The 21,790-nt window shown below is 39.7% G+C and overlaps 1 protein-coding gene across 1 annotated transcript in view; it reads left to right on the top strand.

Moving 5' to 3' along the window:
* Prx5 (Peroxiredoxin 5) overlaps positions 1 to 21,790 on the top strand; it is a 134,070-nt gene that overhangs the window by 50,760 nt on the left and 61,520 nt on the right. Inside the window, exon 3 of the mRNA XM_067153637.2 lies at positions 19,709 to 19,840. Coding sequence (XP_067009738.1) covers positions 19,709 to 19,840 — 132 coding nt within the window. The remainder of the gene's footprint in view (positions 1 to 19,708; positions 19,841 to 21,790) is intronic.

Here is a 21,790-nt window from a genome sequence, read left to right as displayed (position 1 = left end):
AATTTCTTCAAAAAACAGTTCTTTCACTTCTCACTAGGGTGCATAATTATAGTTCTTAGGCAGTGACATCTAGAAGAGGACATCCACACTTCTTGCTAGATAGTAAACAAAAACACATCGGAATAGACACAGTTCAGAAAATTTCAAAATTACACCATTTACCGTAGTGACATCTTTTAAGAAATAGTAGAATTAGTTCAGTTTTCAAGGTTCCAAACTTCTCCTGTAGAGGAGTTTAAATTGGCGCAATATTTGAACTAGCGGCGTGGAGGTGTACCGCCCGGTACAGTAGAACCAAATGTCAAAATTGACTAAAGAAAATGTGGCACTTGAAACAGTTTGAAATTATCACATACGAAATATTTGTTTAGGGTTACGTGCAATTTTAACTCAATCACTTGAAAAAAAATTTTTTTTCATTTGTCAACCGATTTGGTTCATTAATTTGAAATGAAATGGGTTTCACTCTTCCACAGTCCGTGGTTATATCACACACAAAAAACTGTCTATTGAAAACCTGCAGTTTAAATGCACAGTTCATTGATAGTCATGAATAAACAGTTTAATTTCATGGTAAATGTGCACCTTTAACACAGTCTAATGTCCACCATGAATGAAAAGTTTGAATACGTAATTCACTTCTTAGCACAGTGCAATGTCTACCACGAGTGCACGGTTCAATTACGTGTTTCACTTCTTAGCACAGTTCATTGTCTACCATGATTGCACGGCCTAAATAAGTATCCATAATCTGTCATTAACACACGGCTCATTGTCTATAGCGAATGCACAGTTCAAATAAGCGTTTCACAGTCTATCATTAACTCATAGTTCAATGTCTGCACAGATTAAATGCGTAGTACACGGATTGAAACTAATCACAGTCCAATGTCTACTCTGAATGCGAGATATTGGAAAATTCCACAATCTCTATAAGTCCAAACCCACCAACCTGGGCCCAGTGTTTGGGAAGCCAGGCTCTGCCTGTCACAAGTCAGGACAAAGGGCGAGTGATAGAGGAGCAACACCTCTTTAAAAAACCTTGGTCCAGCTGACCCGGCTGGTAATCCCATGTAAGGGTCCCTTGCCAGGGTTATGGTGAAGACCTCAACGGCAGTGAAGGCGGAGAAGACGGACTTCGGAACGGTGGAACTGACGGACGAGGCAACCCTCCTATGTGGAGAAAATAGAATAGGAACTGCTGCCTTGTTGTCAGAAGTGGGAACTTCAAAGGCTAAGGGAAGAAACCCCGACAGAAAATCAGTAGGCCTGGCTACTTAGAAGGCAGCCCGTTCACCAGGCTTTGGGTGCTGAAGGCCAATAACCTATACGCCCGAGATTAACCTATTACAGAAACATCAACGAATAGAAGCCGGATGGATAAAATGGATTTAACTTTTAGCATGAAATCGGACACGAGAATTGGAATGTGGAATGTACAGACAATGTGGCAGGCAGGAAGATTGGCTGAAGTATCTAGGGAGATGAAACGATACAGGTTGGACATACTAGGATTGAGTGAGACGAGATGGACTGGGTTTGGTGAGATAAAGACCCAGGAAGGGGATATGCTACTGTACTCAGGAAGAGAAGAGCATAGAGAGGGTGTTGGATTACTGATCACTCAAAAGACAAGGAAGAGTTTGATAGAATGGTACCCAGTCTCAGAAAGGATTCTAGTAGCTCGATTTGCATCAAGAGTAAGACCAATTACAGTGGTGCAGTTTTATGCACCAACACAGGCAGGAGAATAAGAAGAAAAAGAACAATTTTATGGTCAGCTACATCGAACCCTGTTAAAGGCAAAGAAAAGGGATATAATGGTCGTGATGGGAGACCTGAATGCGAAAGTTGGCAATGATAACCAAGGAGTAGAAAATATAATGGGAAAACATGGTATAGGTAATAGAAATGAGAATGGTGAAAGACTTATTGAATTTTGTAGTAACCACAGGTTGGTGATAGGAGGCACTATCCCTCATAAGAATTGCCATAAAGTGATGTGGGTTTCCCCTGACCGTAGAACGGAGAATCAGATCGACCATTTCACTATCAGCAAGACATGGCGAACCTCCCTTTTGGACGTGAGGAACAAGAGGGGGGGCAGATGTGGAAAGTGACCATCACTTAGTAGTAGCTACGCTCCGACTGAAGATTGCAAGTACTAGGCACATTCATCAGAAGAGGAGGATAAAGTATAACTGGGATAAACTGAAGGATAAGGAGGTGCAACAATATTTTTCACTAGAATTGAGTAACCGATTCCAACATCTAAGAGAGGAAGAAGGACAGGATATTGAACATAATTGGAAGAGCATAAAGAGTACTTACATTAATGCCTGTGAAAAGGTCTTAGGCAAAAGGGAGAGAGGAAGAGAGGAGTGGATTACTTCTGAGACATGGGAAGCCGTGAATCAATGGAAGGAATGTAAGAAAAGACTCAATACCGCAAGAACACAAGAAGAGAAGGCACAAGCTAGAACTGACTTTAATGAACTTAACAAAATAGTGAACAGGAGATTTCGACGTGATAAACGAGCATTTATCAATATTCTTGCAACACAAGCTGAGATGGCAGCACAAAACAATGATAGTAAGACCCTTTACCATATTACCAAGAGACTAACAGGAAAGTTTTCTAGATCTGACAAGCCAGTGAAGGCCAAAGATGGGAGATTATTGTCCACACAAAAAGAACAGCTGGAAAGGTGGAGAGAACACTTTCTGGAATCTTGAATCATGAAACAATCGAGGAAGAAGAGACAGAGGTGATGACCGTAGAAGAGCAGGAAGATGTTGCTATCAGTACAGAACTGCCATCAAGAACGGAGATCCAAAGAGCCATTAAACAACTAAAGAATGGCAAAGCAGCAGGTATGGACAGTATCACACCGGACGCCTTGAAAGTGGACGTGGGTACTTCAGTCGAGATTCTGTTCCCACTTTTCAAGAAGATTTGGGAAGAAGAGAAGATCCCTACAGATTGGAAGAAAGGATTGTTGATTAAGCTTCCGAAGAAAGGAGATTTATTAGAATGCGATAACTGGAGAGGGATTACCCTCCTTTCAGTACCAAGTAAGGTACTCTCACGAATAATTTTAGAAAGGATCAAAAAGCGAGTTAACTCAAGGCTGAGGACAGTACAAGCAGGATTTAGAGAAGGTTACTCCTGTACAGACCAGATCAACACACTGCGCATAATTATAGAACAATCCACGGAGCTGCAGTCGTCACTGTATCTACTATTTGTAGACTTTGAAAAGGCATTTGATAATGTAATGAGGAAGAAGATGTGGAAAGCCATGAAAGAATTTGGGATTCCAAAGAAAATTATAAAGATAACCCAAGAAATGTAAGAGAACTACACATGCCAAGTTTTACATCAGGGGATGTTGTCTGAGCCCATCCCAGTAAACACAGGAGTTAAGCAAGGATGTTTGCCGTCACCAATACTATTTCTGATGGTGCTGGATTTTATGATGAAGAAAGCAATGAATCGTCGAAGAGGAATTCAATGGGGACTGACAGGCAGGTTGGATGACTTGGACTTTGCGGATGACTTGTGTTTGCTAGCCAACAGTTTTAAGGATATGGAAACAAAGCTGAATGATTGAAAAGCCGAAGCATCAGAGGTGGGATTGAAGATAAATGGAAAGAAAACCTAGGAGATGTGTTATAATAACCGAAACAAGGCACTATTATTTTTAGGAAACCAAGAGATCGAACAAGTCAACCAGTTTTGCTACCTGGGAAGTATAGTCACCCCTGAGGGAGGAACTATAGAGGATATAGGAAATAGAATAAATAAGGCTAAAGGAGCATTTGCAATGCTGAGACCAATCTGGAAATCAAAGGAACTTAACACCTATACCAAACTACGCATCTTCAATACAAATGTCAAGTCAGTACTGCTCTATGGGTGTGAAACATGGAAGACTAACAAACAACTGATTAGCAGACTTCAAACATTACCACAAAATTAGTTAGATTTACCTCATACTATAAGGAAGATTTCACAAGAAACGATGAGTATGGCAGTGTGCCGGCAGTGGTGTTTCTTATCACAAAATTCTCCACTCGCTGGATACCCACCAAATCGTCTATTGTCGCGGCCACCAAATTAGGCGGGTTAGAGAAATTACGCTGTTGCCAAGGTTATGTAGCAACTGACGAACTGAACACATCATTTTGGAGCGCGAGGCAAGTTGTTATCTCTAAAGCTCCTGATGTTACTTCATACAATGTTTCAAAACAAATTATACTACAAGCTTCAGAAAAGACCGCTGATTTCAGTGGTATAACTATTTTCCATATAAACCACTTCAGATAATTATTAAAAATAAAATCTTGAACGAGTAAATTTAAATCCATAGAATCATGTATTGAAAATTTCAGTAAGCGGCCAAGTTTTTATTTTTCAGCCAATAAAATTTTGTCTGCGGGAAAAATGTAAAAAATTGCCTGACTTATATTTTTTTATCTGAAACATATTTCCATGAGTCTTGTAATTTTCCTGGAAAATGGTCCGGAAAGCGATCATGTAAATGTCGCTGGTTGAGGCAGTTCGGGGCGCGCGTGCCAGCACAGGTTGCAGGACGCCGTAAATACTTTCGGATTACATATTAATCCATATCAGTTTTATTACGTTATAATTTTAAATATTTGAATACTGTATATTGTACTGAGTAATATGGAAAAAGAACTACTTTAAAGAATAGGTTAACATTAATTTACAATGAATTAAGAATCGGGTTCCAGCTTCAAGACAGTCAAAGATTGTTAGTCACTGTCATCACACATCTCACTATCTGTCGAGTCGTCATTTACACTGATGATGAATGGCTCCATTCTTTCGTCCCTTACTATTTCCTTGGCCCAATCGTTTGATTGAAGATTTTCCGTGTGATTGAAGCACTTTTCTCAATTTGCAGCAGTCACACGGTCGATGGCTTCCGACGTGAGTTTTTCTACGTCCTTTATTTTGAATGTTTTGGTCCTCTCTGCCACTTCTTTCTTGACTTGAGCCCAAATCAATTCACATTCACTATCCATTTTAACTGCACTTACAGTGTGAGCTGCATGACAGGGAATGACATGGGTAAGGTGGCCTGGAGTGGATGGGCTTCAACTAGACAGCACTGCACGATCAGCGTTGCCAGTCCGTGCTCGGAGATAAGCGACTCTCGACCATCTGTCGCTTTGCCGTTCCCATATCTGACGACAGCGCAGTTTTACCTCACCCGCCTAATTTGGTTGGCGCGACAATACTGATGTGTCATTTACTGCAAAAAATTTTTTTTTTTTAACATCTAAAGCACTAGTGATTGCAGATGTCCCCGTCCTCACTCTCGTTGGATTCATCATGCGAGTTAGTAGGCTTAACGAGTTCAAGAATATCACTCTCATTTAGATCCCCACACACAGGCACACCTTTGTCAGCTTTTACATAATCGTCAAATTGACAGGTGACTTCCAGCTGAGAAGAGACACGATTCCAGCTATCTGGCACTTCGAGAGGAGGTTCCTTCTCAATAATTTTGCTTTCTGATTCCCTTCGTCGGAAGCCAACGTGTCTGAAACATGCAGAAATTGCACGATCTCGGATAGCTTCCAGTACATTCCATTTCGGTACTCGTTTTACCTCAAGCCTACACATCAATGAGTTGACCAGTATGCTACAAAAGCGGTATTTAAGGAGTTTAAATATACCCTGATCAAGTGGTTGTAGCACACTGGTGCAATTTGGTGGTAGGAATACCAATTCAATATTCCATAGCTCAGCATTTGGATGAGCGGGGCAATGGTTTTTTTTTTTAAAAGAATGACTTTTCAGTTCTTCGCAATCCCATTCTCGAATCAAATGCTTGAAGCCATTGCTTGAAAAGCGTCGATGTCATCTGTGCTTTCGTGTTCGCTTCATACACACACGGAATGTTACTCATGCCTTTAAATGCTCGTGGGTTGGCTGACTTGCCAATAATAAATGGTTTCAGTTTATCACTAGCCTCCATGTTGCAGCACAAGAGAACGGTTGGTCGTTCCTTGCTGCGTTTTCCACCTTTGCATGGGTCGCCCTTCACCGCAAGAGTTCTTTGGGGTAATAAATTATAGACAAGTGCAGATTCATCAGCGTTGTAGACATCTTTGGCTCGTATCTTTTAAGAATTTCACAGAGAACTGGAAGCCACTCATTGACGGCTTTTTCGTCTACACTATCCGATTCGCCTTTTATTGCGTGAAGTGAAATGCCACGTCTGGTTTTAAAGCAGTTTAACTATCCTTCGCTGCACTGGAAGTCTGAAATATTTAGTCTTGCTTCTTAGATTTTTAACCCGGGCTCTGAAATAGGAACTCCTGCAGCTCCTTTCTAAGTAAACCATTGAAAAAGGGCAGGTTCAATGTCAGCGTGGTCCACACCATGCAGTTTTTTACTCCCGCTTGGAATGCTGCCTTTTAAAACAACGTCTTTGCTTTTTCCCTTATTTTTAAAGATAGTAAATAGAGTCGAAGATTTTAAGTTATACTGCCTGCTTATTTCACTTATGTTCACACTGCTTTTTTCACAGGCCTGCAGTGTTTCATATTTTGTAGCCAAATCTAACAGATTTTTTTCCTACTCGACATTGTAATGTGTTAAGTCACAGCAGAACGAAGTGGATTTGTTTTATTACAGATACTGCTTTTTAAGAGGAACGAAAACTCCAAAAGAGAACTTGGAAACAGCCGACAATTTGAACTATGTTGTTCACAGAACAAAAAACTGAAGAAAAACAGAAATTTAAATTAACACTACGCAGTACAGTCAGTTTGCTTTTAATATTGCTAATAGGACCTACACGACTTCTTCACATGTTATGGAAAGGAACTCTATCTTTTAAATAAACAACAGTACAGTCTGTTCATATCTCACACAGAAAGCAATTTTAGACACGCGCACTAAGGAAATCACGTCTTGAGCAACACAAGAAGTGGTTTTACTCTGCGTACGACAGCAATAAATAAAAGTGTCAGATTCAGTCACACCATGAGGAATGACCATTTTTGATAGCAATAATAGCAGCTCAATAAAGAACTCTTCATTGCGACAATACATAGCGATAACAGGTTGACCAACCCAACAAATTTGTGACATCCAAAAGAACTACCGCTTCGTGTGAATGCTTGACACAATGTAATGGTGCTAATAAAATCCTTTGTAAGAGACCCGCTGCTGCAATGTTTGTCAAACTTTTCGTGGAAGGTTTTATAATCTAAGTGTGCAAAACGATCACAGTAATATACAAATATTTACCGTACTTTAGTTCAAAGAATATCAAGAATTATGCGCACAAAAATCATAGTTTTTTTGCTAGCTTTTTACGTTGAAATGTAGAAATACAGATAACGGAAAATAAAACCCGTTAAAATCTCTTGTAATAACGGATGACTCAGTGAAAGGGTTCCCGTTGTAACCGAAGACTATATCCCCTATTTGCTCTAACGGAATTCTACTGTTCACAAGTTAGAAGTTACAGACATGAAAGTAGCAAGAATGATCGCCAGTACAAGCAGGTGGAGGACAATATCAGGATGGTACTGTGAATGAGGAATTAAAGGCTAAATTGGGAATGAACTCTTTGGATAAAGCGATACTCAGAAACCAGCTTCGGTGGTGGGGTCGTGTGAGGCGGAAATAATGGACTTGGTATAGGGAGACCAAAATGACTGGTTAGACTTGATTTCTACGATTTAAGGATAAGAGGAATGGAACTAAACGAGGCCTCTGAGGATTGGAGAGGCGTATTCACACAGGCTTGCGGAGTATAGCAGTCTATATTGAATATGTTAGTAATAGCTTAATGTGTAGGACATGTTTACAGAAGGGTAAATATACTTTTTTAATTGGTAAAATAATTTTATTTGAAATAATAAATATTGGCAGAGCTCCATTTGAAAGCTTTTGTCTTCCGTGGATCTTTCTTCTCAGTCTTATTTGCAGTGAGACTCATTTTGAACATACAGCACCGTCCACATCTGAAATCGAAAATCACTACTGGCTGCCAGTAGGGTCACGTGACCTCACGAGCTAATTGGCATCGAAGTGGAAAGTACCCCTATAGACGGGGTAAGTAGACAGACAGCTGTTGTCTTCCGCATTGACCGCCTGCACTTTCCTAGTCTATGAGCCGGTGTTGCTCAACATTTTAAACTAAGCGTTGGAGAACTGACTGTATTGTACAGTATGTTACCCAAATTGTTATTAATGTGTTTTGAATAAAATTTTAGAGGAGTATTTTCATTTTACGAAAAGTATTAACAGGTTTATTTGTACAAAAACATTTAAAATAAATGTACTTCAATACTGTCTCTGCTGTCAGGTTACATAATAGCTGTAAACACAACGGTTTACATTATGGAGACCAGCGTGCTCTGACTTGAAGGTATAGTAGTGGCAGTGCCACTGATATTTGCTGGTTTGGAGAATAGGAGAAGCATTTCATTTAGCTGCCTCTGCCTTGCTGGAATGTGGTTTTTGACATACAATATTGACTGATTCTGTTATCACGTCATCTGTGCTGCTGTAGTTTGTGTCTTCCTGTTAGCAGAGGCATCCTATCATTTTGGTGTGATTTTCCTGTTTGTATTCTGAACGTCATGTTCTTCCTGTTTGTAGAGGATCTTGTGTCATCACAACTTCCTGTTGTGTACCAGTTTGTGACTGAGGCAGGATGTAAGCATAAAACATCAGGGATTGCCAAGAGATCAAGCAGTTGGCTGTGAGCTTCTGTTCGGGAGATGGTGGGTTGGTGTCCGATTTTCACATCAGCCTGTACCTTAATTACCTTTGCTTCCTATCCATGTGTTAGTGAAATAAAGATCAAGCAGCTTCACCAGAGACTGAGCCTAAGTAATTAAAATAGGGAATTGGTTTAGAAGACAAAACGATTCGATCCTGAAGACAATTTGATATTACGTTGTAGAAATTAATTACAACTGTAACTTTGTTGACTGTACTACTACTACTACTACTACTACTACTAATACTACTACTACTACTACTACTACTACTACTACTACTACCAGACTGTGGAGACGTGATGCCTTAACAATCGTTGCCGCCAGGTGGAGTCCAGCTTGACTGCAGTGCAGAGGAAAATCATATCGTCCCCACTATGGCAAACTAGCGAAAGTGACAAACTAGGTAGTAGTTCTAAAGTTTTGGTCTATTTAAATAATGTCTACATTCTGACAAAGTCTCACATCTGCAGCTCGTTCTGTATGGCTAACACATTAAACCAATCATAAAACATAAAAATTGATTTGACATGAGTAATCACAACTTCTTTCAGATCTCCTAATTTTTTGACATTCATTAGTTTGCCAGGAGGGGAGGGGGGGGGGAGAGAGACGACGTTATCTTCACAATAGTAATTTTAAAATAGTCAATCTGTACAAGCCTTTGTGTATGAATTGTACTCCAACTCTTTCTCTACTGGAGACTTCAACAGCAATCACATGACTGGCAATAACGAAGTGCCATTGGTTCAGTGGACAGAAATCGAATGTGCACCTGATCTTTGATGCAGAAGACCTTCCATTCTACATGCTGGAGAAGGGATTACAAACGTGATCTAACGTTTGTGTCCAAAGATCACCTGGACCAACCTCTGTTTACCACACATGCCTTTCTGCTTAACTTCCTGAACAGTCAACTCAACTTGTCTTAGTGGAATTTGCTTTGAAAATTCTTCTTGTGAACTCGCTGCTCGTACTCGGGTGGAATTTTTAAGATGCTGATTGGGAAGGATTTTTCAAAGAACTTCATGTAAGACTTGTTACGAAGAACTTGCAGTAAGCAACTACAATGAGTTTGTCGAGTTTGCAATCAAAGATGCCAAGACATCTCTAGAGGCTTCGTGAGTTGGAATTAGGAAAGCAAGGCCCCCTTTTCAAACATTAGAGAATAGCAAAAGAATGGAAATGAGACAATGGGGACTCAGCTACTCCAGTTCCTCAACAAAACCGATGAAAACATTCGTAAGGGATAATTAAAGAAATTAATTTTGCAATGTCAAGTAGAAAAGCTTGAAGAGTGCCACTGGTAAACAACATCCCAAAATGACGTGTCCTAAGTCGAGCCCTGATGATGTCATTGCTAACAGAATGTAGATCTTGTAAGGGCAAGAGGAGAATTATTATTTTTTTTTGCTAGTTGCTTACGTCGCACCGACACAGATAAGAGGAGAATTATCACACCAGAATGGTAAAACGTAACCTCACTGACCTTGAGCATAATGGTCTGAGAAACGGGCAATTCTCCAGGCCCTTTTCTACTGGGGAAGTAGGAAGTGTGATCAAACTGTTAAAACAAGCAATGCAACTGGTTAAGATAACATCTATAATGAATTTTCGGAATATGAGTACATAGTAATCTTAATACGTAGACTTTCACGACCACTAAATGACATTATGGTAATTATTTGGGGATATTAGGTCGTGTAATATTAAATACCAGCTGACGCGTTTCAATCCTGTGACCAGGATCGTCTTCAGAGCAGTAACAAAGCATAATGGTAACTGTCACTCCATAGTAACCTGACTCAAGATAGAGAGACCCTGTTAGAAATATAGTTCATTCTGGGGCCTCCAGATTCACGGAGAAAGATGGAGGGTAGCCATGATCTACTCAGTATATAGCAGTCACCTCTGTTGAAATTAGTCGGTCGTTTAGTAATTTCTATCGCCTCATGAATGATTCTAGGAATAAAATGTTTCTCTTTACAAATGATAGAAGTTGCATCAAAAATTATTTGGTGGTCATTATGTATGGCATGTTCTGCTACAGCAGACTTCTCTGGCTGGCAAAGACATAAGTGCCTGCGATGTTCTTTAACCCTTGTTGCTACTGTCCCACATGTTTGGCCAACATAAACCGATCCACAGGAGCAAGGAATCATATATATTCCAGCGCAGTTTAAACCAATAGGTTCTCTGACAGATCGCAAACAATTGCCTATGATGATATTAGGCTTAAAAAGGGTCTTGATATTGTGCTTTCTGAGAATATTGCCAATCCTATTCGTGACAGATTGTACATATGGCAAGAAGGCCAGACTCAAAGGACGAGAATCACGTGACAATCTGTCTTTTGGCTTAGGATGTAGCACTTCGTCAATCTGTTTCCTTGAATAGCCAATGCCCAGAAACGTTCTGGTTAGGAACTCAAGTTCACCGTTTAATTTATCCTCCTCAAAAACCTCCCTTGCTCGGTTGAGAAGGGTGTTAAGCACACCACGCTTCTGGCAAGGATGGTGATGAGAGGACCCATGAAGGTATCTATTAGTATGGGTGGGTTTATGGTAAACCGAATGACCTAAAGTTCCATCTGATTTCTTAGAAACCAAAACATCCAAGAACGGCAAACATCCTCCACGTTCAGTCTCCATGGTAAATTTAATGTTTGGATGTATGCTATTCAAGTGATCCAAAAATATGATAATTCGTGTTCACTATGGGGCCAGATAACAAATGTGTCATTGACATATCTCAACCAAATAGAAGGCTTGAGCGTGCAAGATTGAAGACACCGCTTTTCAAAATCTTGCGTATGGAAATTAGCGATGACTGGTGCCAAGGGCAATCCCATGGCAACCCCATCCATTTGTTCATATATTGTACCATGAAAACTGAAAGAAGTGGTGGTGAGGACAAGGTTGAAACAGATTAACAATGTCACCAGGAATGATTTTATCCAACAGAGACAAGGTGTCCATGATTGGAACCCTAGTGAACAGACACAATATCAAAACTGACTAGAATATCACCGAAGAGACATGCAGATTGGATAAAATGCCAGTAAACTGCGATGAATTCCTGATGGATGCCCCGTTACCTATGTACAGCTTGAGAAGTTCTCTAAGATATGTTGCCATGTATGTAGGGGAACCTATACTGTTAACAATAGGTCTAAGGGGAACTCCGTCTTTATGGATCTTAGGAAGGCCATAAAGTCAGGGAACTGTAGAAGCCTTCTGTCACAAACCAGGAGAAACATCATTTGGAATCGAGCTAGCTTTAAGAAGAGATGCTGTTTTCCTATTAAGAAAAAGTAGCACTTGCATTGTCAGCACAGAGCACCAATCTTACAGCCGTCTTGGGGGGAAAATGCCAGATTTTTCAAGTCCTGTTGATTGATTTGGAGTACCAGCAAAACTGAAGTTTCTAGTTTCCATCGCGCAAATCATGTGACAAACTATGAACCAGGAATATTATTTGGCGAACAAAAGATCCTGAATAGTTTGGAGTCGCTCTGAATAGAACCTCGGCTGTGTCTACCAAAACCATATTTCAAAAAATACTGTACAATATTTGTTTGGTTTTTTTTTTTTTTTTCCTTTTAAAAGTTACTTTACATCACACCGACACAGATAGGTCTTATGGCTCTGATGGGACAGGAAAGAGCTAGGAGTGGGAAGGACTTGGCCGTTGCCTTAAAGGTACAATCCCAGCATTTTTCCTACTGTGAAAATGGTAAACCATGGAAGACCATCTTCAGGACTTCCCACAGTGGAGTTCGAACCCACTATCTCCAGAATTCAGGCTCAGTGCTGCACGCCCGTAAGCACACGGCCAACTCGCACGGTGGAGTTTTCTTTATCTCATAATAAGAATTCAATTCTTTATCTGGATATAGCACAACAAGTTAACGTCGCTAACCAATAGGTTCTGAACATTTTGAAAGGTGTTAAGGTACAATCGCTCAAAAAAGAATGCAGGCATGGTATTTTACATGTTCCTTGCTGTTGCACTTTTCTCAGAAGTAGTTGAAGATACAGCTATAGTGTCTGTATCTATGTGGGAGCAACAAACATTCAGTCTCGCAATGACATGAACGTCACAAGTTGGACATTAAAGCAGGATGTGTCATAATCACAGTCTAAATACTGATGCTGGTTAGTGTAACAGAATGAGATTGACCACAGTAAAGCTAGACAAGTATTGTTCACACTAAAATTCTGATGGACTTACTTCAGGAAGAACTACTTTATTTCAAGAATAGATCTGGAAATTCTAACATATCTTTTCCTCTAAATTCAGCCTTGTCTGTCACAATCAACAAATCGCAAGGATCAGCTTACTTTTGGGATAAATCTCTCCATTCTACTGTTTGGCCATGTAGCTTTCTCAGGAGTTCGCAGATCCATAGATATCCAGTACAACTCCTGTCTGCAACTACACTTATGGTTCATAAGGACCGAGCTCGATAGCCTCAGTCGCTTAAGTGCGGGCAGTATCCAGTATTCGGGAGATAGTAGGTTCGAACCCCACTGTCGGCAGCCCTGAAAATGGTTTTTCCGTGGTTTCCCATTTTCACACCAGGCTAATGCTGGGGCTGTACCTTAATTAAGGCCACGGCCGCTTCCTTCCCACTCCTAGCCCTTCCCTGTCCCATCGTCGCCATAAGACCTGTCTGTGTCGGTGCGACGTAAAGCAACTAGCAAAAAAAAAAAAAAGGTTCATAAGGAAATTTCATAATACATGTATGTAACATGGAAAGTGTAACTTTTTCATAACGTACAAACATTACCGTGCTCATTTCAGTTTTCCAATTACCTTTTGATTGTCGAAGACAGGCTTACATACTAGTTTACTATAATAACTGTATATTCCATTGAAAGAGAATATAACCAGTATTGAAAAGAGTACGGAGGATGTTCAAAAAGAAACTGAACTTTTGCTGTAACATCTTTATCGCTTATCAAACAACATTTTAAGCACTGTCCTGCTCATTGTAATACTGGCAATACACAGTTTCCATTGTTTCTTCCGTTTCTGGAAAGCCTCCTGAAACACACTTTCTGGGATGTTGCGAAGGTCTTTTGTCGCATTGCCCTGAATTTCCTCTATGGTTCGGAAATGACGTCCTTTCAATGTGATTTTATGTTTGGGAAAAATGAAGATGTCTGCGTGGATTAAGTCCAGATAATAACGGTGGATGAGGTATTATGGGAGTGTGATGTTTTGTTGATAGCTGCTGCGGCACTGATTTTGCACTCACAGGACATATCTTAAGTTTGTCACTCAAAAGTTGACGGTGCTATCCTACACCGATGCCCACTTCGTCAGCAACGTCTCGAACAGTTAAACCACGTTTTCTACAAAATCACGGCACAAACTCTCTCGAAATGGTCATCATCTTATTATTTATAATTTTCATTTCCTGTATTGATTGGATTCAATGTATAGACTAGTGTTCCACCAATCAATACTTATTTATTGTAAATGGATTTTACACTAGTACCAGTTTCAGCTTTTCATGGCCATCATCAGCTAGTACATAATATTTTACAGTCATTAGACAAAATCACAAAGATGTTATGTTAGATCATCTGGATGTCTAATGGGCAATGGAAGTAAAATATATGCATAGTGTGAGGTTAAAATATCTGTGATCAAAGGTGGTGGTGAAAGTTACGATGAACTAAAACTTATTGACTGTACATTGGACATGAGTACATTAAACACATAGGCCACAGTATAAAACACTTAAAAAACATAAACACACTAAAATATGGCTTATTAAAATTTGAGTTCATATTGCGTGAATTTCATTCTTCAATCTTCTATGTAAAAAACGTATCAGATGTAAGGCTTTTCAGGCGTTTGCTCTATTAACCAGCGTTTCGTCTTAGGTCTGACACTAGACTCTTCAGAATGGGATGTGTCAGACCCTACCCACTGACGCTGGGTGTATGCAGGTGAACTTGTCAGAAGCCTATATAAGAGGCACAGTCTGATAACTGCATACGGGTGATAAAAAGCCTTATATCTGATATGTTTTTGACATGCTCTATTGGTGAAAAATATCTAATTCCCTCCATGGGAATTTAGAATTTTCCATCTTCTATGTAGTTCTTGTGCTTCTATATCATGTTGATTTATTTGTATAAGGTGATCTTTGAGATTGTTACTCAAACATTTTTTCATGACGAGGGTTCTTACCACGTATCAATATGACGTATATTAGCCATAGAACAATCTCGAAGATCACCTTATACAAATAAATCAACATGATACAGAAGCACAAGAACTACATAGAAGATTGAAAAATGAAATTCACGCAATACGAACTCAAATTTTAATAACCCATATTTTAGTGTGTTTAAGTGTTTTTTTTTTTGTTTTTTTTTTTGCTAGGGGCTTTACGTCGCACCGACACAGATAGGTCTTATGGCGACGATGGGATAGGAAAGGCCTAGGAGTTGGAAGGAAGCGGCCGTGGCCTTAATTAAGGTACAGCCCCAGCATTTGCCTGGTGTGAAAATGGGAAACCACGGAAAACCATCTTCAGGGCTGCCGATAGTGGGATTCGAACCTACTATCTCCCGGATGCAAGCTCACAGCCGCGCGCCTCTACACGCACGGCCAACTCGCCCGGTTTTAAGTGTTTTATACTGTGGCCTATGTGTTTTAGTGTGTTTAATGCACTCATGTCCAATGTACACTCAATAAGTTTTAGTTTATCGTAACTTTCACCACCACCTTTGATGACAGATATTTTAACCTCACACTACTGCAATATTTTACTTCCATTGCCCATTAGACATCCGGATGATCTAACATAACATCTTTGTGATTTTGTCTAATGACTGTAAAATATTATGTACTAGTTGATGATGGCCATGAAAGGCCGAAACCGGAACTAGTGTAAAATCCATTTACAATAAATAAGTATTGATCGGTGGACTTTTCTAGTCTATACATGGTCATCATCTGTCGATGTGGAAGGTCGTCCAGGCTTAGGATCATCATCAACCAACATTGTCGTGTTCAAAACGCTTAAACCACTCATAGCAATGTATGCGACTCATACAGCCCTCCCCGTATGCTTGGCTAAGCAATTGAAATGTCTCTGTGAAAGTTTTGCCAAGTTTGTGGCAAAATTTCACACACACAAGTCACTCTGGCACTAATCCAGCGAACAGCTTCTGCATGTCCTCACTTCAGCGGCTGTAACTCGCCAACTAACGGTTGGAGTGAAACCTGGCAAATGGCTGTTTGTTGCCTAAACTCTACGCTAGATGTGCTCAGTAGCTGCAACATGCTCCCTCTGCCGGGTGGCACAATATTTTAGAAGTTTGGTTTCTTTTTGAACACACTTTGTATTTTTAAATCGTTGCCAATATGATTTAAAAAATAAACATTAAATGTATGGCTGATGAAAGATGTTGATCATGGTCTTGGTCATCAGTAATCCCTTCCTTGGAATGTTCTGATACTCAGGCTCCACAATGGCCGTCAAAACCACCAGGAGCTCCCACCGCGTTCACCTGGGTCCTAGCTAGGATGGTCAAGTCTTCTGGCGGCTTCACTTGTCGTAAAGCTATACATTCCTGCGCTGGTCGCATGGCAATTTCTTCATCCCCGTACCGAAGCATACTGGAGCTTATGCCCAGGATGATCATTCAGGAAGTCAAGTCCGAAGATTATCTCATCCACAGTGTCTGCTACAATATCCTGGAGCTTCATTATCTTCTGCCCCATGGCGAATTCAATCACCATCTTGCTGTGGGCTGGTGTCATTGCTTGCTGTGGCAGTAACCAGGTTAAGGTTTACCAGTACGAGCTGAATTGCCCTCTGCCGCCTAGCCATTGGCTTGATGATGGTCCTCATTGCTCTTGTGTCTATTATCAGGTTGCTACTGTCAGATCATAGTCTCGTTACGCGATTGTGGGTTGTTGGGGCTTGATCACAATCTGAGCCAACCTTCACCCCATACTGGCTAACTTGTTTCCCTGGCCATTGTGTTTCTCAGCCATTCTGACGTCAACTAAAAGCTCTCGTCTTGTGTGGTCTTCACAATTCCAGCTTATTTGGCACTGGTTATGACAATTCCAGCAGGTGGCAGATCCACTGGCTTGAACATTGTTCCTTTGCCTTGTTTGCTGGGTTCTGCTTGGATTCGTAGAATCTTCCTACAGCTTTGAGGAAGTCGTTAAGGGACTTGTCTTCCAGACGGCGCACCCAAGTTCGTCTGGATGCCTGTTTTGCGGCCTCGAACTTCAGCACATGGCTGACCGTATCTCCGAGGCTGTGGCGGGTGAGGCAAAGGGCCTGTTGAGTATGTGGGTCACTTTGTCCATCTTTGAAGGTCTGCCTGCCCAACTGTTCGAGGAACTCTTGAGGTACTGATGGGTAGGCTAGGCGGACAAGACGGGCAACATCATTCTCGAACTTTTGGAGTGTCTCTGTACTCCTCCGAGTCCTGACCTGAAGCTGTGTCTGTTGGAGATGGCGATTTCTATACCGGGGCGCCTGTGAGGGCTAGTAGTGCGGTGTACGTTCTGAGCGTCTTCAGGAACGCCTATAGGACATTGAAGGCGTCCTGTCTCAGAAACATGATGAGAGCTGTAGCTGTCTCCTTCATTCCAACAGTTAGCAGAACAGGCCTCATCGAACTGTCACAGGTACTTATTAAATAGCACCTTGCCATGGAACGTTGGTGGCGTTACGTTGATCGAACATTGTGCTGCACACGATGGCCCTCTGCATCAGTCACATCTTGTATGTTATTGTTATTGTGTAGCTGGGCGACTTCACTGTGCAGGTCTTGGCAGATAGTGTTACATTTTTGTCAACTGCGTTTGTTTTGTTGTCAACCTCATGTTGTGCAGTGTTCATTTTTTCTTCAAGCTATCTTTTGCTATCTCTGCCTGCAGAATATCCGTGTATCTTGTGGTGACCACCCTCAGCCATTTTCTGTACCTCTTCTAGCCCTATCCATTGTCCTCTTTTGGCATTCTTCTATCTTGTTCTCAATCATCTCGAAGAGCACATTTAACTGAGCCTCCATTTTCGTGTCTCTTCTGGTCACAATTGACATTCAGAAATTACCACAAGTGGAAACTTAATGATTTTTGTGTGTGTGTTTTTGTTTTTTTTTCTCTCTCTCTTACTCGATCAACCAATCTTTTTGCGACCCATTCTCGTGACCTTGTGCCAGAAACTTTTCCTTGGACAATTAATTTTTCCAGGTTGTCATCCTCTCTTCTCATAATGTGACCAAAGAATTGCAGGATTCTCTGGTACACAACTTGGCATAGACTTTCTTGTATTCCAATTTCCTGGGTGACAGAATTATTTGTTCTCCTGGCTGTCCACAACATCCTTCTCCAACACCACATTTCAAAGGCATTGATTCTGTTCCTGTCTAGCTTTTATGGTCCAAGTTTTGCAATCTTCCTCTAAAACATTGTCAATATATGAATGTTTCATCTAAACAGTGTTATGTGGCTGAGGATGTTGATAATATACGAAACAGGTACCACTTTTAACCAGTAAGTTGCCTTAAGCAATTTAGTGTATCGACAAGGTGGAAAATAAAAAATACTTAGTTGTGAATCCATACAGGAAGATCGAGAACACAAGCAAATGGACTAATCTTTTCTTCGTATTCTTAGATATTGATCTATCTTGCCAGATCTTTATTTTTGCCATAGCTGTATGTCCCAGAATACTGCGATATTTGATTTCTTTTTCGCATCTGCTTGTATCCTTGATTATTGAACTAAGATAAGGAAACTGACAGACTCTTTGGAGATTGTTCAGGTGCTGTGGCATCTGAATCTTGGTTCAATCATCTTAAGATGATGATGATGACTTGCCTCTAATGCTCCAGCATTCAAGATACCCTTGCTGGCACATTGAACACCAGTGCAAACTTCTTGTCAACAATAAAAATTTCTTTTGGCAATCAGTCTATTGTCTGAATTGATATACAGTCTCTTGATTTCTATAAGACTGTTGCATTCTACATTTACTCTAATCTGATTTTTATTCAATTTATCTAAATCCTGTTTCTTTCCTCTCTTTTCCTTCCTTCCTTCCTTCCTTTCTTCAGTTTCATAAACACCAAGTTTTAGTTGGAATCCACATCTGCTCCTGGGAAGGACTTGCAATCCAACACCAATTTTGGGGTTGATATTCACGTTATTTTGCCCCTTACCACCTATCATTTTTCTGAATATCTGCCTAACCAGGTGTCAGTAAGGACTTATTTACAATCAGTTCAGAATTCTACCAACTGCATTCTGGTTCATCACATTCATACTTCCATCTCCTTTTACAAACTATATAAAATCCACATCTTTGTATGTTCTTTTGGATTGTTCATCTTCCCAACTGGTAGGCATATAGATCTGTACTATTGATGTGGGGAAATTGCTTGGTGTATGTCTTAAAAAACCTTTCACTGGTTTTTTTTTTTTGTGTGTGTGTGCGCTCAAGTCTGGGGGTTAATACTGTGATGATTGCAAAGATACTAATCTAATTCAAATTATGCTTTATGGGAGGTCTTCGAGCTGTAGTACAAACTATTTTTATTAGGTAAGATTGGCGCTGTTTCTGTTGAGATTTATTCCTTGTTAAAGTTTTTCTACTTTAACTGCTTTGTTTTTCCTGTGTCATGCACTGAAAACTGCCAATATACAATTTTATTAAATGGGTGATTTTTTGACCTGGAAAATGTCAGGCATAAGTGAACTTTAATGAAATGATTTGTTTATCAGATCATTTATTAAATTCAACTGATTCTAACTGCAAACAGCACATTGATTTGCTGCTCAATTGTGTTCTTTTAATTTTTGATTGTTGCAAATTATTTGCCACTGTTTCCAGTGTTTGTATTAACTAAAGCAGAAACTGAAATACAGCTTAATGTTTTTTCAGACTCATCTGCCTGGGTACGTAGCCCAAGCTGATGAAATGAAGAAGAAAGGAGTTGCTGAGATAATATGCGTTTCAGTTAATGATCCTTTTGTAATGGAGGCTTGGGGTACAGCGCATAAGACTGCTGGAAAAGTAAGTATCTAAATGGGCAAAGACATTTCTCTTGTGTATTGTTTAGTTTGTAGATTGTGCTGTAGTGTACATGTGGTGCACATTGGCTGTTGACAGAAATTAATGAGTTTAAGATATTACCAAAATTTATTAGGATCAACCTAATCAATACAATTGAATTTCCAAAGTTAGGACTTACATCCTATTAAACTAAAATTTGAAGGGACATGTTTCGCCCTTTATAAGGGCATCAGCCTTTTTACACTCATACTTCAAAGATAAAAATCAGGATCCTGATTGTCATGGTAAAGAATATAAACATGAGAATATAAGATTGGAAATGAGTATTATACAATGTGACAAATTGTTATGAGTTCTTAAATAATAATTTACAATTGAAACTTCATTTAAAATGTTTGCAAAGAAAAGGTTGAAGTTGGTATGATATTACACTAGTAATTTTAAAACTCAATCAAGGGACTACTACAAAACCTTCAGAAAGCAGCTCCAAAAATATGAACTCCCGACCCTACTGATGAAGGATGAAGATGGTAAGCTGACCCATAACAATAAAGACAATGCAGAAATTCTGGCTAAACATTTCAACAAGCTTTTAAATTGTGAGGAACCTACAGAACTCCTTCATTTGGACACCAACACCGCGATAAAAACATCACCAGAGAACATCAATCCCCCCCCACAATAAAGGAAGTCTACCAAGTACTGAATAAATTAAAAAACTACAAAGCGCCAGGAGAAGATCAGACCTTTGCGGAAATCTGGAAATATGCAGGAACATCAGCAAAAGTTGCCCTCCATCAACAACTTGTCTCTATCTGGATTAAAGAAGAACTAACAGAACACTGGACAACACCCCTCATTCATCCACTGCACAAAAAAGGGGACAAAACCGACCCTAATAACTACAGGGGAATCTCGCTCCTAGACATAACATACAAAATATTTTCAATAATCATCCTTAATAGGATAAGTTTACAACTTGAGAAAGAACTAGGAGAATATCAAGGAGGTTTCAGACCCTGGAGGAGCTGTCCTGATCAGATCATGAATTTTAAGTTGATAATGGACTATAACAGGAGAAGAAACAGAGATATGGTGATAACATTTGTAGATTTCAAGAAAGCTTATGATTGCATCCATAGAGAATCTCTGTTTAAAATTTTAAGACACCTTGGACTACACCCCAAATTAATAAACATGATAAAATTGACTCTCACCAATACCAAATCAAAAGTGAAGTTTAGGTGTGAAACATCAGAGACATTTGAAATTAAAACTGGACTACGGCAGGGAGATGGGCTCTCACCACTATTATTTAACTGTGCTCTAGAAATGGTAATGAGGGAATGATTTAGAAAATGTCCTCCCAAAATAAAGATTGGTCGAAAAATCAAAACAAATTGCCTGGGTTTTGCTGACGATTTAGCATTACTAGCAGTGGACATAAAAGAAGCAAAAACCCTGATATCAGAACTTCAAAACATTGCAAATAAAATTGGCCTCAAAATATCATTGGAAAAACCAGAAATTATGCCCCAAAAACCAACACAGCTAAAAGAAGTCACCATAAATGGTAATAAAATCAAAATAGTAACTCAGTTTAAATATCTTGGAGAAGTAATAACACATAACTTAAATGAAAAAATCTCAATCCAAGTAAGAACAAATAGATTATCTAAAGCACAAATATTAACATGGGATATCTACAAACAGAAATGTCTGTCAATAAATACGAAAATAAAACACTGCAACACAGTTATAAAACCGGAAGCTACATATGCAGCAGAAACACTTTTACCTGAATAAACAATCAAAGACTGACAGACTTTAGAAAATTGAAAGGAGGATTGGAAGAACCTGCATCAACAAAAAATACTAGAAAGATGGACAGTGGCGGTTAATACCTAACAAAGTCGTGTACAAAGAGCTAGAACACATTACAGATACTAT

The sequence above is a fragment of the Anabrus simplex genome, chromosome 9 (genome assembly GCF_040414725.1).
Source record: "Anabrus simplex isolate iqAnaSimp1 chromosome 9, ASM4041472v1, whole genome shotgun sequence".
Classification (NCBI taxonomy): Eukaryota; Metazoa; Arthropoda; class Insecta; order Orthoptera; family Tettigoniidae; genus Anabrus; species Anabrus simplex.
Note: the sequence above shows the minus strand (reverse complement) of the source record. Positions and strands in the feature narration are given on the sequence as shown.